This window comes from Mastigoproctus giganteus, chromosome 8 (genome assembly GCF_048544385.1).
Source record: "Mastigoproctus giganteus isolate SK-2022 chromosome 8, ASM4854438v1, whole genome shotgun sequence".
Taxonomy (NCBI): domain Eukaryota; kingdom Metazoa; phylum Arthropoda; class Arachnida; order Uropygi; family Thelyphonidae; genus Mastigoproctus; species Mastigoproctus giganteus.
This window is the reverse complement of record NC_143582.1, coordinates 82555602-82571450: the sequence shown is the minus strand read 5'-3', so window position 1 is coordinate 82571450 and position 15849 is coordinate 82555602. Positions and strand designations below refer to the sequence as shown.

General features: G+C 35.4%; 1 protein-coding gene across 1 annotated transcript in view; it reads right to left on the bottom strand.

Annotated features, from left to right (window-relative positions):
* The window catches only part of LOC150081680 (uncharacterized), an 833960-nt gene that overhangs the window by 80955 nt on the left and 737156 nt on the right, over window positions 1–15849 (bottom strand). The window contains exon 25 of the mRNA XM_090380284.1: window positions 8484–8519. Coding sequence (XP_090236410.1) covers window positions 8484–8519 — 36 coding nt within the window. The remainder of the gene's footprint in view (window positions 1–8483; window positions 8520–15849) is intronic.

Sequence of the window (15849 nt, the reverse complement as noted above, 5' to 3'; positions counted from 1 at the left end):
TCGGATTTTAATTGCATAGTTTAATAGCAGCATTTGCCTCCGGAGATATAGTGAGGGTTCGTGGGCCTCTGCATATAAACTTTGGACTGGTGATGTTCTGTATGCCCCTAAGGAGATTCGTAAGGCACTATGATGTATAGAATCGAGCCATTTGATGACACTTGGTCTACAAGAACTATACACAGGGGCTCCATAGTCTAGTCTTGATCTGATTATAGCATGGTATAGGTGAAGTAGTGTGAACCGATCAGCTCCCCACTTCATTGCAGAAAGAACTTTGAGGATATTTAGTTTTTTTTGACAGGTTATTCGGAGGCATTTGATGTGATCCAAAAAGTTAAGTTTTTTATCTAGAATGAGGCCAAGGAAACGTATACTATTTGCTAGCGGTATCAGCTGGTTTTCTAGTCTTATTTCTGGATCTGGGTGCATTTTTCGCTTTCTACAGAAATGTATAGCCATTGTTTTTTGTTGTGATATTCTATAGCCATTGTTTTTAGTCCATAATTCTATTTTTTTTACTGCGCTTTGTAACTGCCTTTCAATCATTTTCATGTTTTGTGAATGGCACGAAATAGTAACATCATCTGCATATAGGAATGTTTCCACTGTTTTTGGCAAGTCTTTTGTAATAGAATTTATTTTGATTGAAAACAAGGTTGCACTCAGTACTGAGCCCTGAGGAACTCCTTCTTCCTGAGAATATATTTGTGACAGATTGTTTTGATATTTTACTTGGAAGGTTCTGACTTTCAGGAAATTTTTTACTAAGAGCGGTAAGTTGCCTCGCAAACCAATGCTGTGGAGATCTTTAAGAACGCCGTATCGCCAGGTAGTATCAAAGGCCTTTTCTATGTCGAGACTGATCATTATTAGATGCTCATTCCTTAGAAAAGCATTTCGGATATTTGCTTCTGCTTTTATCATGGGATCTAGAGAAGATCTATTTTTACGAAAACCGTATTGATTTATGTTAAGTACATTATATGTTTCTAAAAACCAGGTTAATCTGTTGTTCACCATTCTCTCGAGGATTTTCCCAAGGCAACTTGTTAGTGCTATTGGACGATAACTTGTGGGAATCGTATGATCTTTGCCAGGTTTAGGAAAGGCAATTACAGTGGAGTGAAGCCAGGAATTTGGATAGTAGTTTTCCATGTAAATTCTGTTGTATAGCATAAGCAAAGCCTTTAGGGATTTTTGATTAAGTTGTTGGATCATTTCATAGTGAACTCCATCAGGTCCTGCTGCACTCTTCCTAGACTTAGCCAGAGCTTTTTGCAATTCTTCTATGTTGAAAGGTTGGTTATATGGGAGTTGTTGTCTGGTATTAAAGTTTAGTCTGTATTTTTCAGCTACAGTTTTCGTTTTCTGAAAGGATGGGGTATATGCCGATACTGCTGATATATTTGCAAAAGTAGTTGCAAGTAAGTTTGCGATTTCCTTGGAGTTAGTTATTTCCTGTCCATTCCAGATTATTAGTGGAGTTGGAACTGAAAGAAATTTCCCATTAAGTCTTCTGATTTTGTTCCATATGACACGGGTATCTGTATTTTTATTAATTGTGGAGGCGAATCGTATCCATGAATCCTTTCTACTTTTACGCTGGATATATCTAGCTCTGGCTCTAGCTTTCTTAAAATTTATGAGGTTGATGGAAATGGGATACTTTCGGAAGAGATTCCAAGCCTTATTCTTCTCTCTTTTGGCTATCCTGCATTCTTCATTCCACCACGCTGTGTCGTGTTTATGATATTTTCCAGATGACCGAGGAACTGTAGCTTCAGCTGCTATTAAGATTTGGTTTGTGACATGAGCTGTAGCATTGTCTATGGGCTGAGTGGTGATTATTTGTTCATCCATTGCTGCGATTGTTTTATATTTTGTCCAGTCAGCTTTATGAAACCTCCATCTTTTTTCACCATCGTGATGTGTAACATCATTTATTAATATTTTGCAGACCACTGGAAAATGGTCACTATTAAGAGGATTTTTCAAGATTGTCCATTCAATCAGTGGATATAGGACAGGTGAACATATGGAAATGTCAATTGCAGAGGCTGTTCCAGTGGGCAAATGGATGTATGTCTCAATTCCAGTATTAAGGAGAGAGAGATTTTGCTCTTCCAATAATTTCTCAATCAATTTACCCCGTTTGTCTTGGTGACGGGATCCCCACATGGGATGGTGTCCGTTTAAATCTCCCATGATACAGACCGGGGGTGGTAGCTGGGTTACTAATGCTTCTAGGTCTGAATATGCATACTCTTGATTTGGGGAAAGGTAGAGTGAGACCAGTGAAAAAGTAAACTGGATTGAGACTCGTACTGCAACTGCTTCCAAAGATGTTTGTAGTTGGAGGCGTTTACATGGAATTTTGGAGTCAATTAGAATTGCCACTCCACCATGAGCTCCACAGGAAAGGCATCGGTCTTGTATATAGGTACCGTAACGGTTCACTGCTGTATTTACTTGGGGAGTTAGGTTAGTTTCTTGAAGACATATACCTACAGGGTGATATTTGTCGATTAGGCTGCGAATGTCATCAATGTTACTGCGGAAGCCTCGACAATTCCACTGTATTATTGTGCGCATTATATTGGCTTTGTAGTTGTATTTGTTTCTGACTTTTTACGAGTAGGCGTTTGCTTGGATCGCTCAGGCTTTTTCTCTTTTCTGGGAAAGATTGGGCGAACATCCATCTCTTCCTCAGCATGTATCTCTAAGATTGGTTCTTCCGGGACTTCTTTTTCACATGTATCCATATGATCATGGACAGGAAGTTTGTCATCTATATCTATGTTCTTAGTATTTATGGTTGGCCGTGACGTGGAAGGCATTGGAGGAATTGTAACAGGTGTATTTATGGCTTGATTAGAAGTTGAAATTGAAGATGATTTTGCCGATGGAGCTAGGATTGAGCGAGCCCAATCAGAAATAGAGATGTTTGGAGGGATTGTAACGTTGGTTTGAACTGAAGTGGTAGTGGTGGTGACAACAGTTATCTGTTTATGCTGTTGGACAGTTGCTGCATATGAGCGTGTTATTGCAGTTGGTGATATTTGTTTCTTTGCCTCAGGGTAGGTGACTTTGTGCTCGGTTTTATACTTCTGAATCATTTTTTCTTTTTTCCATGTTTCACAGTCTTTGGAGTAAGCGGAATGATTGCCTCTACAGTTTGGACACTGTAAGATTTGTGCAGAACATTCGGTATGGGTATGATCTTTAGATCCACATGAAGCACATACAGCAGTCCCTCGACATACTGTCTGTGAATGTCCAAATTTTTGACATTTATAACATCTGATTGGGTTCGGTATATATGGTCGGACATGACAGTTCAAGTATCCGGCTTTTACAGATGTTGGTGGATTTGGCAAGTTGAAAGTTAGTATAATGTTTCTGGTTGGAAGTAGTGAACCATCCTTTTTGATTAGTATTCTTTTTACCTGAATAACATTTTGTTCTGAAAGCTCTTGTTTAATTTCTTCCTCGGATACATGTAAAAGATCCCATTCTGTTATAACTCCTTTTGAGTAGTTTAAGGTGGCATGAGGTGACACTTCTATAGGAGTTCCTCCAAGTGTTTTCAATTTAAGTAGCTTGTCAGAATGCTTGGATTGTGTTGTTTCAACAAGCAGGTCACCTGATTTTAGTCTGCGAACCATTTTTGGTGAGCCAGCGACGTTCTCTAAACTTTTCTGAATCAGAAAAGGAGAAAGCTTGCTGACTGGCTGGTCAGTCAAAGAATGTATAATGAGGAAATGAGGCCAGATATTCTGGTCTGTATCCTTCTTTTGTCTCTTAGCAAAGGAAGGGTTGTAATCTTCCTGCTCTCTAGAATGTGATGGGGCATTGATCCCACAAGAGTCAGTGTTGGTATGGTCCATCTTTGCTCCTTTTAGCCCTTGGCAGAGAGACTTTTCTGCCAAGATTTCCGGCCCCGCCACGGGGAGGCAGGAGCAGTGCCTGGTGTGACCAAGCGAAGATTAGTAGGTATTAGTAATATACTATGAGAAAAAAGAAAGGTGGCTTTCCTTCCTTGCTCTGTACAGGGACTTTTGTTACGAGAGCTGTTATAAAATGAATAGATTTTTTAACGATAAGGACAAAAAGGAACTGTAAATCGCTTTCTAGAAATCGCACTGGAAGTACAGATAAATCGCTCAGTCACAATCGCTTGGCACCCGGGGCCAGATCACAAGTCATCCACAGATCAAAAAGTTATTCAAAGAAGAACATTTTTTGTGTAGCAACAGATCAGAAAACTATAAAATCTTGTTTGAGAACTTATTGCAAGCCTATAAAAATCTCAGTTTCAATAGTTCCTAAAAATACAGTTACCTCCATTCCCATTTAGACGTTTACCCAGATAATTTGGATGTGCTGTCATTAATGAATATAATGAATTTTCATCAAGATATTGCTATTGTGTAGAAAATTTCCAAGTAATATGGCGGTAGGCTGTTGCAGGATATTGATCAGAGAGGCTCCTGATTATTCCAAAGAAAAAGCAAATGGAAAGAAAAAATAAATGGCTATATTTTTCTGTAATATTTGTTAATATCCCCAGGGGCACAGCCAGGGGCCTGAGCTGGATATCATCATTCTTCTCATCCTTGGTGATTCCTTTCTACTTCTCTCTTTCTTTCTCACTGGGTAACCCGGGAATGTGTTTTTTTTTTTTTTTTTTTTTGGCTGGTGCAGCATAAGCCTCAGGCTTCCTTGCACCATTTGGCTGATAATAATAATAATATTGCATTAAAAAAATTCAGTAAGAAATATTGTATATATATATATATATACACACACATATACACAGTATTTACTGTGTGTGTGTGTGTGTATATGTACACACACACACACACACACACACACACACACACACACACACACACACACACACACACACACACACACACACACACACACACACACACACAGGGTGTCTCAAAAATATTGGTACAAACATTTAGGGGAGGTAGGTAACATATAAAGGAATGTGAATCACACAGGAACCCATAACCAGAAACGTCACCGTAAGTCAGCAGTCGGTGCTGTTCATCAGTTCACGTGAGAGAGAATTTCTGGTTTACTCATTCAAGCAGTAGTCGCCACGAAGAGTCGCCATGCTTCAATATACGAACTGTGAGCTGGCAGACATGCACCTAGTGTATGGATTAGCAGAGGGCAATGGACGAGCCGCTCAACGAATTTATGGAGAATGCTTCCCAGACAGACATGTACTGAACCACCGTTTGTTTGCACATGTGCATCAAAATTTGTGCGATTATGGGTCATTTAGAGGTAACAGGAGTAGTGCGGGCAGACCACGTTCGACGCGAACTCCCACCATGGAACAAAGTGTGTTGAATGCCGTCCAGAATAATCCTACTACCAGTACACGTGCTGTTGCCTCTGCCTTAGGAGTGTCTCGTTGCAGTGTACAGTGTCTGGCATGGCAATTCCTTACACCCCTTTCATCTCCAAAAGGCGCCTCCGTAGCCAGGTGGGAAGGAGCAGCAGTGCGTAGCACACGCTTCTTGATTAGACCGGGGTTCGAGCCCGTCACCACCAAATACGGAGGATGCGGAAAGGTCAGGGAATGACCACTGCACCGGAGCAATATGGCCTTAGTTGCTAATGCTCCTAAAAAAAAAAAAAAAAATAACAAAAAATCATCTCCAAAGGGTTCAGTTACTGTTCCCCCAAGATCATCCTGCGCATGTGGCTTTTGCGCAGTGGTTTCTCCAAGAAAGTGTTCGAGACTTGAATTTTCCAGCCTATTTTTTGTTGTTAATGGATGAGGCTATTTCACTCGGGAAGGCTTATTCAATCAGAACAATGCTCATGTGTGGACACACGAAAACCCACACGGTGTGTGTCCCCATGCGGCACAACATCACTTCGGAATAAATGTGTGGGCAGGTATGGTCGGTAACTGTTTAGTCAGCCCATACCTGTTACCATCCCGCATGAACTCCACCCAGGGGCTCACATCTGGTGAGCATGGGCTTGGCACACCCAGGGTCCTGAGCTGGATATCATCATTCTTCTCTTCCTTGGTGATTTCCTTCTACTTCTTTCTCTCTCTTTCTTAGGGTAAATTAAAATTTTTTTTTTTTTGGCTGGTGCAGCAAAAGCCTCAGGCTTCCTTGCACCATATGGCTAATGATAATAATAATAATAATAACTCTGCTAAATATTGGTTCTTTCTTGAACAAGTTCTACCAAGGTTACTTGACAATGTTCCAGCAAATGAGATGCAACATTTGGTTTCAACATGACGGGACGCCTGCCCATTATGGAAGATGTGTTCGTGACCATTTGAACAGGCATTTTGGGCATCGATGGATTGGCCGTGGTGGACCCGTTGCCTGGCCTCCACGCTTACCTGATTTATCGAGCCTTGATTTCTTTCTGTGGGGGGGGGGGCCTCAAATCTATTGTGTATGAATTGCCTGTGGAGACGGAAATGGATCTCGTGGCGAGAGTCGTCTGCACTGCTGCTACTGTCAAAGAAACTTCAGGTGTGTTCAACCGTGTCTGCCAATCCATACTGCGTCGGTGTCACGCATGCATGGTGGAACCTTGGAGCATCTGTTGTAACATCACGAAATGCATCCATCTCATACTCCATTGTTAATATTATGTCAAATAAATGTTTGCCACTAATTACTGTCTTCTGTCATTTCTGCTTCTTGTGCCCATGCTACTACTTTCCCGTGATGTTTCGGTTATGGTTTCCTGTGCGATTTGCATTCCTTTAGATGTTACCTACCTCCCCTAAACGTTTGTACCAATATTTTTGAGACACCCTGTATATAAATAATGTATGGTTTGTAGAATAAATAAATTTTCTGTGAAAACCTTGTCTATTCCAACATATCCAACAACACACTGCTGCACTGCCGTTTTGAAGCATTAGACATATTATAACTTTTGTTATTTTCCTTTTTCTGCTTATTTTACTTCTTAACTGTTATATATTACTACTATATATATATATAATGTCAGGTATGATAGATGCACCTAAAAGCACAAAGCAGTGTTAAAGGATGCAAAAGTATATATAAGTATGTATGAATAGATATATTAGATAAAGTATGCATAGATGGAGTTAAAATTACACAAAGTGCCAGTGACTAGAAGGGTAAGGATATTAGAAAAAGAAGTAGTAGCTATGTAAAAGGTGAAAGAATATTAATATCCTAAAAGTTATGATGAATTAAGAAAATTATGGGCTGAATTACAAAGCCAACAAGAGGTGAGTGAACTGTCAAGTAAAATTATTAATAATAAGGTAAAATATAATACAAATAAAATAAATAAAAAATGGTAAAGCTGTCATCACATATTTAGATAAAAGTCGAATACAAGTAAGGCAAATATGCAGAATCTGTTGTCAGCTGAAGTAAATATTGATATATACCTGACCATGTATCAATATTTACTTCAGCTGACATCAGATTCTGCATATTTGCCTTACCTGTATTCGACTTTTATCTAAATATGTCCTCCCCATATCTGATGACAGCATTACCATTTTTAAATTTTATTTTTTCTTATTTTATTTGTATTGTATTTTCCTTATTATGAATAATTTTACTTTACAGTTCACTCACTTTCTATTGGCTTTGTAATTCAGCCCATAATTTTCTTAATTCACCATAACTTTTAGGATATTAACATTCTTTCACCTTTTACATATCTACTATACTTCTTTTTCCCTTACCCTTCTAGTCACTAGCACTTTGTGTAATTTTCACTCCATCTATGCATACTTTATCTAATATATCTATTCATACATACTTATATATACATATATACTTATTTACTGTATGTTAATAGTGTTTACAATATTTTTTAATATATATATATATTTGTTAATATTTTATTAAAAAATTTCAGTAAGAAAAACCTACATTCCTCTTTAAATCTGTGGGTAATATCTCACTTGATATTTGAATTCAGTATTTGCTATGCATTGCAACTGAGAATTTTCAAGGATAAAATATTATCTGACCAGATGGTTAAATTTCAGTCAGTCATGCAGGCTAATTATGAAGCTGCGAATATCACAGAATATTCAATGCTAATGATTATCTTAAAATAACTGTACATGGAAAAGGTTGAGGGGAAAGGAGTTGGAGAACAAACAAGAATAATTTTTATTGCAGGTTTTTAAATATAGTTCTGAAAATTAAATACAATTTTTTTAGATCCAAAATACATGTTGCATACTGTTTAATAATAGATGTATTAACAAAGCAACAGCATATGCCATTTTTATAAACAAAATTATGTAATATGATATTACATAATTTTTAATATTTTATCATAATTGTTACACATCATCTAACATTTAATATAGCAGTTTTAATCTGCTTCTGTGCAGTCTTTTGTACATGAATTGTTAATTGCATAAATGTCTTCTGAATTATTTAAAATAAATAAAAATAAATTAAAACTATCAAACTCACTGGTGGACCCAAATCACCCTTTTCTCCTTTGGGGCCCTACAAAATAGATATTCACAATTAAAATTGAGAATTTTTAAATCAGAAGAATGAAGTAACATACAGTAAACAGTTTATTTTCTGTCTGTAATGAGATATGGAAATGAGTAGATAAATATCTCAAGGGTTACAGCTTCTTTCTTCTTTCAGTTTTTCTGTTGAATATTAAAACTACATACCGCTTTTATTTTGGATTATTTCAAGCATGTGCTAGCATCTCATAATTATGGCTAAATTCTCTTATTAGATGGCATATTAAAATGGTTGCATTAGCCAAGGTAGAATACAACTGGAGATCCATAAGCAGCACTGAATTTAAAAGGTATTAACAGTTGAAACAGTAATGTGAGCATGCATAGATAATATATTTAGATCACCTAAAAGTAACCTATGAGGACAGATAGCAGGTTGTTTTCTCCAGTAAACCATGGCTCCCTATAATAAGATGATATACAGTAGGGTCTCAAAGTCCGTATGAGGAAACACTTTGAATATGTGGGCTGCCTGGTAACTAGACACCTTAGAAGAGATCCAATTGAGATGTATAAGGTTCTGAGAGGAGAAAGTAAAACAAACGAGGGTGATATAAATGATTCCAGAACTAGAGGTCTTAAATACAAATTACATGGGAAGAGGTTTAGACTGGATTTCAGGAAGTTTTCTTTTAGCCAGAGAGCTGTAAATTACTGAAATAAGTTTCCTCCATGGGTGATTGAGGCTAACAGCTTCAGGAAATTCAAAGGTCAGCTATTCAGAGGGAGCTGACTAGGTAGTTTATTTTATTCTGTTGAATTATATTTTATTATTTACTTGGTAATATTCGTTAATGTTATTTTTTGGCTGGTGTAGCAAAAGCCTCAGACTTTTGTTACACCATATAGCTGATATTAATTATAAAGTATGCAAACTCAGAGTACGTAACTGCCCTCCAGATTCATACTTATGTTCATGATCCATAGTTATAGCTTGTTCGCTTTATGATGGCAATCAGAGAATGTGAGAGGGGAAGGAATGGAAATGGTACAGTTGATGTCATAGTGGATGCATGGTATCAGCTCTTTGTCCATACAAGTAAGAATTCTGTACTTGAATACCTTATGGATTAATAAGGACAATAATGTGTCTTTAACCTAATCATGACCATCCAGAAAGGTGCACTCTTTATGAGGATGCTTATCATGAGTGTACTTTATTTAAGGTTTACGTACATTCAGTTTACAAAAGTACACTTTATACATATTCATACATGTTTATGTTTACCTGGTTTTATCTTAGTACAATAGTTTTCTGTGGGGGGGGGAATCCCATCTTATGTGAATTCTCATTTAACACTTTCACTGTTGACCTTTATGGTGACAGTTTAGGCCTGGGATTGAAAGCCTGTGATTGAGTCAATCTGGATTGGAAAGGGCACAAACATTTTTGGGCTTTCTTCTTACTATGACTGAATTAATCAGCCTCTGCTGAAGGTTGCTTGACAAAAAATCCAGTTTTTCTTCTGCCAAATTGTAAGAAAAAGTTTTAAATGCAGAGTGGTCCCCCCCCCCCCCAAGTGGATTAAAATCCCAAGCTGAATGTTTGTGTTCAGGTAGAAGTGAACATGTTAAGCAGGAATACTAGGAACATGACCCTCACCTACTTCGAGACCCTACTGTATTTTATAGCTAATAACATACAGAGCTGATATATAAATATAAGCACGTTAGAGCTGATTGTATTAGGGCTGATGTATAGCTGTGGATCATATGTGTCTGACATCTATGCATAATATAAACAAACATCCATCAATAGAACAATAGCAAAACAGTGAAGTTTGTATTTTAGATCAGTTAATATTCTAGTGTCTCTTTGAAAATTATGTATTTAAAATATAAATGTCACAAGTAGTCGTTTAGCAATTCAAAATTTCACGTAATGCATATAACGGCTTAATCCACCAATGCTGAACCAATAGCATACATGCATGCAACAAGTGAATTTCACAAAAATATACCAGCATGTGGCCACCCATAAGTAGTTTATGCTAATAAAAAAAAGTATTTCTTATTTGTAGATAAACTAGTTTTTTGGTCTACCAGCCACAGTCAGCAGTGAGAGTGGTATGAGTAATTTTGTAAAAAATTATGCAGCAACAAAGTTCCTAAAAAGTATTGTTTACCTTTTTTGTAACATCAATAAAGACTATTTACTAATTTTTTCTCCCTATGGCACAAAAAAATTGTTTTTGTTTCAATTTTTGGCGCATAAAATGGAAAAGGTTTGCCATTGCTGGTTTAATCAGTGTTTGGGATCATTAATTTGTCTTGAACCCATTTGTAGTTAAAAGTTTTACTTTTATGAAAGAAAAAGTAATACCTTACAAATTGTAAGCTTGTAAAATGTTTCTAAGTAATAAGTTTTCTGAATTTCTGAGTGCCGAGAAAATTACTGAGGAAGCAACTAAGTTCTGGCTTAAATAGCAAAAAAAAAAGAGAGAGAGAGAGAGAGAGAGAGAGAGAGAGAGAGAATTGTTCAATCATATGTTTCATAGAGTTTTAATTTTATATGGAAGTAAATTATCTTTGCCAATCCTTTTTAAATACATAAAAACCAAAAAAAAAAACCTCTTTAAGTCTCTTAGGCAGTTCCAAAAGTTAAATCATTGCTAAAACCACTACACTTATCCATGTTTTTTTTTTTTTTTTTTTCTTTTTTCTCCAAAACAGCAAAAGCTTTGCACAGGAAGGGCAAATACTAAACAAACAAAATTAATACGGGTATCTGAAATACATAATGCACATAACAAATAAGAGTAATGGCTTCATCAAAAGACCACAACTGAGTTTCAGTAACTTGAACATAAATTAGAATGGGGTTTAATAGAATTTATCTTTCTAAAGACAATAATTAAAAAAAATAATAACAATCAAAATAGATAAATTTACCAGATCCAACCACAGAAAAGAGGCATGTGTCATTATTTTCAGAAAACTTTGATTATTTAGAAGGGGGGAGACCACATATTTAAGTTGTCAAGGTTAAGACAGTAAATTTCTTGTCTTAATCGTCACAACATTGTTATTGTTGATTGTTACTGGGAGAAAAAACAAAACAAAACAAAAAAAAAAAAAGGATTGAGAAAGAGAGGCTAGATGGGGTAAGTGTTATCTAGAGGTTAGATGGGGAAGAGTTAAGGGAATGAGAAAGAGAGGCTAGATGGGGAAGAGTTAAAGGAGTATTATTTAAAGCAGTGGTCTCCAAAGTGAGGTGTGTGCAAGATGATCTATGGGGTGTACGGATGATTCATGGGGTGATCCACAGATGATCTATGGGGTGATTTGGTAAGCAGAGCAAGTGATGCAGTCCTTCCATGTGGATCAGTGACTTTCTTTGCAATGATTATTAAATCTATTAAAACAACATTTAGAAATAAACTTAACTTGGAACCAGATCTTTGGGTTGCTGTGTCCCAAAATATGAAACCAAGATACATAGCAACAATGAAAAATATTCAAGCACATTATTCCCACTAAAAAATGCTGTTGATTCGATTTACATTTATACCACTTTGTACTTTAATTTCAATTTCATTTTGTTTTGTACTTTTGCATCAAATTAGATTGTGATCTTTTCAAATTATATGTGATTCTAGATATAATGCATACCATGTAAATTATTTATAAATAAAACAAATTGTATTACATTATATTTGCTACACTTGTTACATTAATGATTTCATATCATTTTGTGCTTGAACTTCAATTTAATTTTGTTTTGTATTTTTTTATTTGTAATCTTTTATAAATGTGATATATAATTGTCCATTGTTTTATAAATGTCCTTTTATAAATGTGATTTTAGATATAATGCCTTCCATGTAAATGATTTATAAATAAAAAAAAATATTAAGCTTATATATTTAATTTTTTATTCTGGTGTGTGTGCTAGTCCTTTTAAGTAAAATAAGGGTGCACGACTAAAGTTTGGAGACCACTGATCTAAAGCTCACGAATGAAAATATATTTATTGATGATAAACTAATAGTAAGTCAAGTCAGGAATAATTGAATTATCTGTAAACAAGTGATTATACTTTTCCCAGTAACAGGTGAGAGTAATAGTATTATAATGTAACATTCTCATGACAGACTAATTATCCATGTCATAAAATAGCTCCCATCACATTAAGGAAAAAGAAAAAAAAAAGCTGGGGAAGAAAGAGTTCAGGGAGTATTCTCTAAAGCTGAACAGTGTAAACATATTTATTTACCACTGGTGACAAACTTATAGTTAATCAAATCAGTAATAACTGAATGACCTGTATTTAAGTATTTATTCTTACCCTAGTACTAGATAAAGAGTAAAAGTATTGTTGTGCAACATTCAAATAAAAATACGATATTAAAGAAAAACTTTATATAACGTTGTACTAAGTGAGAGTCAAACATATTAATCAACAAATGAGTACCATTAATGCTACATTATCAGCACAGGAAATGATTACTTGGCAAAAAATAAACCGAAAATGTTCTAAACAGTTATCTGATCTTTCACTTATTTATTATGATATTCTTAATTAAAGAATAGTAACAATGCAGCCAGTTAAAGTGATTTGTGTTTGTGAAGTGATAGGTGTCTAGAATAATGAAATATGGAAAACCAGAGTGTTCAAAGAAATGAGCTCATGATTGGCAAGTGCAAGTAACAATTTATAAATTAATAAATAAATAATCTTTATTGATATCAATAATCTAAAAGTATGGTATACAATTCTGTCATGCCTGCAGGCACAGATTTAACTATTTTAGCAATCGTTTAGCAATTTAAAAGGGATGGTTTACTCCTACAATAGATGTTTAAAAGGCCATCTGTCCATGTAATAAGCAAGCAACAAGACAGTCATAGAGACGATCAAGTACATGCACTACCTTATGGACATTATGCTGGTCGTCTCTATGACTGTCTTGTTCAACACAAACTAGAAAACACATCAAATTCAACATAAACTAGAGGAACTAGGGATGAATAAAAGAGATATATATGATTCACTTATATCCCCCAGACATAATAATCAAAGGCAGTGAATAATCAGCCAAACAAACCAGTCTCCCAGTAGAGAACAGCTTTATAATTCCATACACAGATTATAAGCCAATAATCAGAAACTCCTGTAAGACAAACAGCAGGTGACTTGACAAATGCAGACTAACAATAAATTATTCCAATTAAAACCAGATAGTCCAACCAGAGAAATTAGTTTCTGGAAACAAAAACAAGAAGTTATTTTTGCCAGGCTATGAGTTGGACACAGAGATTTAACACATGCATATTTACTCAGAGAAGAAGAATCTCCTCATTGGCAAAACTGCAGTTTCTCTCAATTAGTTAGGCATTTACTCTTAGAATGCCCTGTTTATGAGATGGAATGCAGATCCTCTTTTTCAAAAGTGTATAATACACAACAAACAATCACACTTTGGTTCAGAAAAATACTGGGAAACAGGAAAAACACAGCAGATATCTTCTCACAATTAAAAGCAGTAAACCGTTATAGCATCTGTAATATGTTTCACCAAATATAATACAGTTACTAAAGGCAGAAAAAAAATAATAAAAATACCAAACACTCTGGATACAGGCATAATACACTCACAGAAGCTGATGCACCATTAAAACCACAACCAAAACCAATCTAAAAGAGCTAAATATAATATTTCATGAAAATTGATTAACTGAGAGTCAAGGGTATTATGTATGGATGGACAAAAAATAAGAACTGCCAGATTTCACTTTCAGTTAAATTTGAGATGGCTCAACGTATATTTCTAAAAGGGCAAAATATAAAATTTCATGAAAATCTATCCAGTGGAAGTTAAGTTATTATATGTGAATGAATGGACAAAAAATAATAATTACTGGATTTTTATTAGTCTAATTTTAAAGCTGTATTCATAGCACCCCTAATTATTAAAAACGTGGTGATGCTACACATTGAATTTCTGGAAAAATGTTTATGGGTTTTTTGAATTCTGCTTCAAGTATATGCCAATACAGGTAACCCTTGTATAACATGGTAGTTAGGTTCCTACAAAATCTTGTGTAGTGCAAAACCTTGTTATACAGGCATAAGAACCAGTACAAAAAGGGAGTTATATTCCAAAAGCTAACAAAAATACACTTTTTTTTTATTTTTTTTGGCTATTGGAAACTTAATTTTTATTAAAAATAGTAATAACTGAACAAACGTCTTACAAACTGTGATACATAATATGTCAAGTAATGTATGTTCATTTAATTTTCTTTCTCTTCATCGCTGCCAAGCACAAACGAGAACGTTTTCTTGTTGCGGAATATCTTCATCTTCTGAGCTTTCTTCTGCAGCATCTAGATTTTGTGTATTTTCTTCTCTTTAAAAAATTATTAATCTGGGTTTGTTTGCTTTGCTTGATAGATCTTTGTAAATTTCATGGTATGGAGCTAAGCATTTTTGAAGCTCCCTTTTGAGCTTTGTGCTCTTTTCTGCCAAAGGATCTGCATTCAAAAAATAAAATTCTAATGCTTGGCTAAGTTTATGCCTTTCCATATGTTTTTTAGTGTAAAATTTGGAACTTTAGAATTTTCATCTGCACTATCATCCTCCGGATCAATTTTTTTTTACCTGCGATGCTTCGTATGATACCTTTTCCCCTTTTTTAAGATAATCCAAATTTTGTATCTTTGATTCTAGAGAAATAGTTTCTTTTGGGCAGTGCCTTTTTACTTTCCTTAGGCAAAATTTAGGGCTGGAATTTAATTCAAAACAAAGAAATTATTCCAATATGATTCTTAAGAACAAAGTTTAGTAATACATTGCAAATATTGAATACATTGAATACCTACTTTATGAATACCTTAGTTTCTACCTTCACCCTTTTATCAATAATCACCAGTATGCTTTTTCTTCCCAGGAAATCAACTGTTTGAAATCTGGCCTTGTTCCCTCATTTCCTGCAAACTAATTTAGACAAAGGAAATCAAATTGATTTGCTTTTCCTTGACATTCATTAGCATTAGTAAAGGCACATGATGCAAGAAAGCAAGCTTATTTAGCATCAGCCAAAAAAAAAAAAAAAAAAAAACCCTCATTTCACTCATCCACTCGCTCCAAATGTTTGTCTAGTTCTGCCTTGAGTCTATTTAAGCTATTAACTTCTACAATGACACATGGAAGTTTGTTCCAGCAATCACCCACCTGCTGGCCAAAGGCAAACTTCCGCACATCTATCCTACAACTGTCTTTCCTCAATTTGAATTTATGCCCTCTCAGGTGATTATTCTGAGCAAGAGGAAGAATCCTGTCAGCATTGGGCATT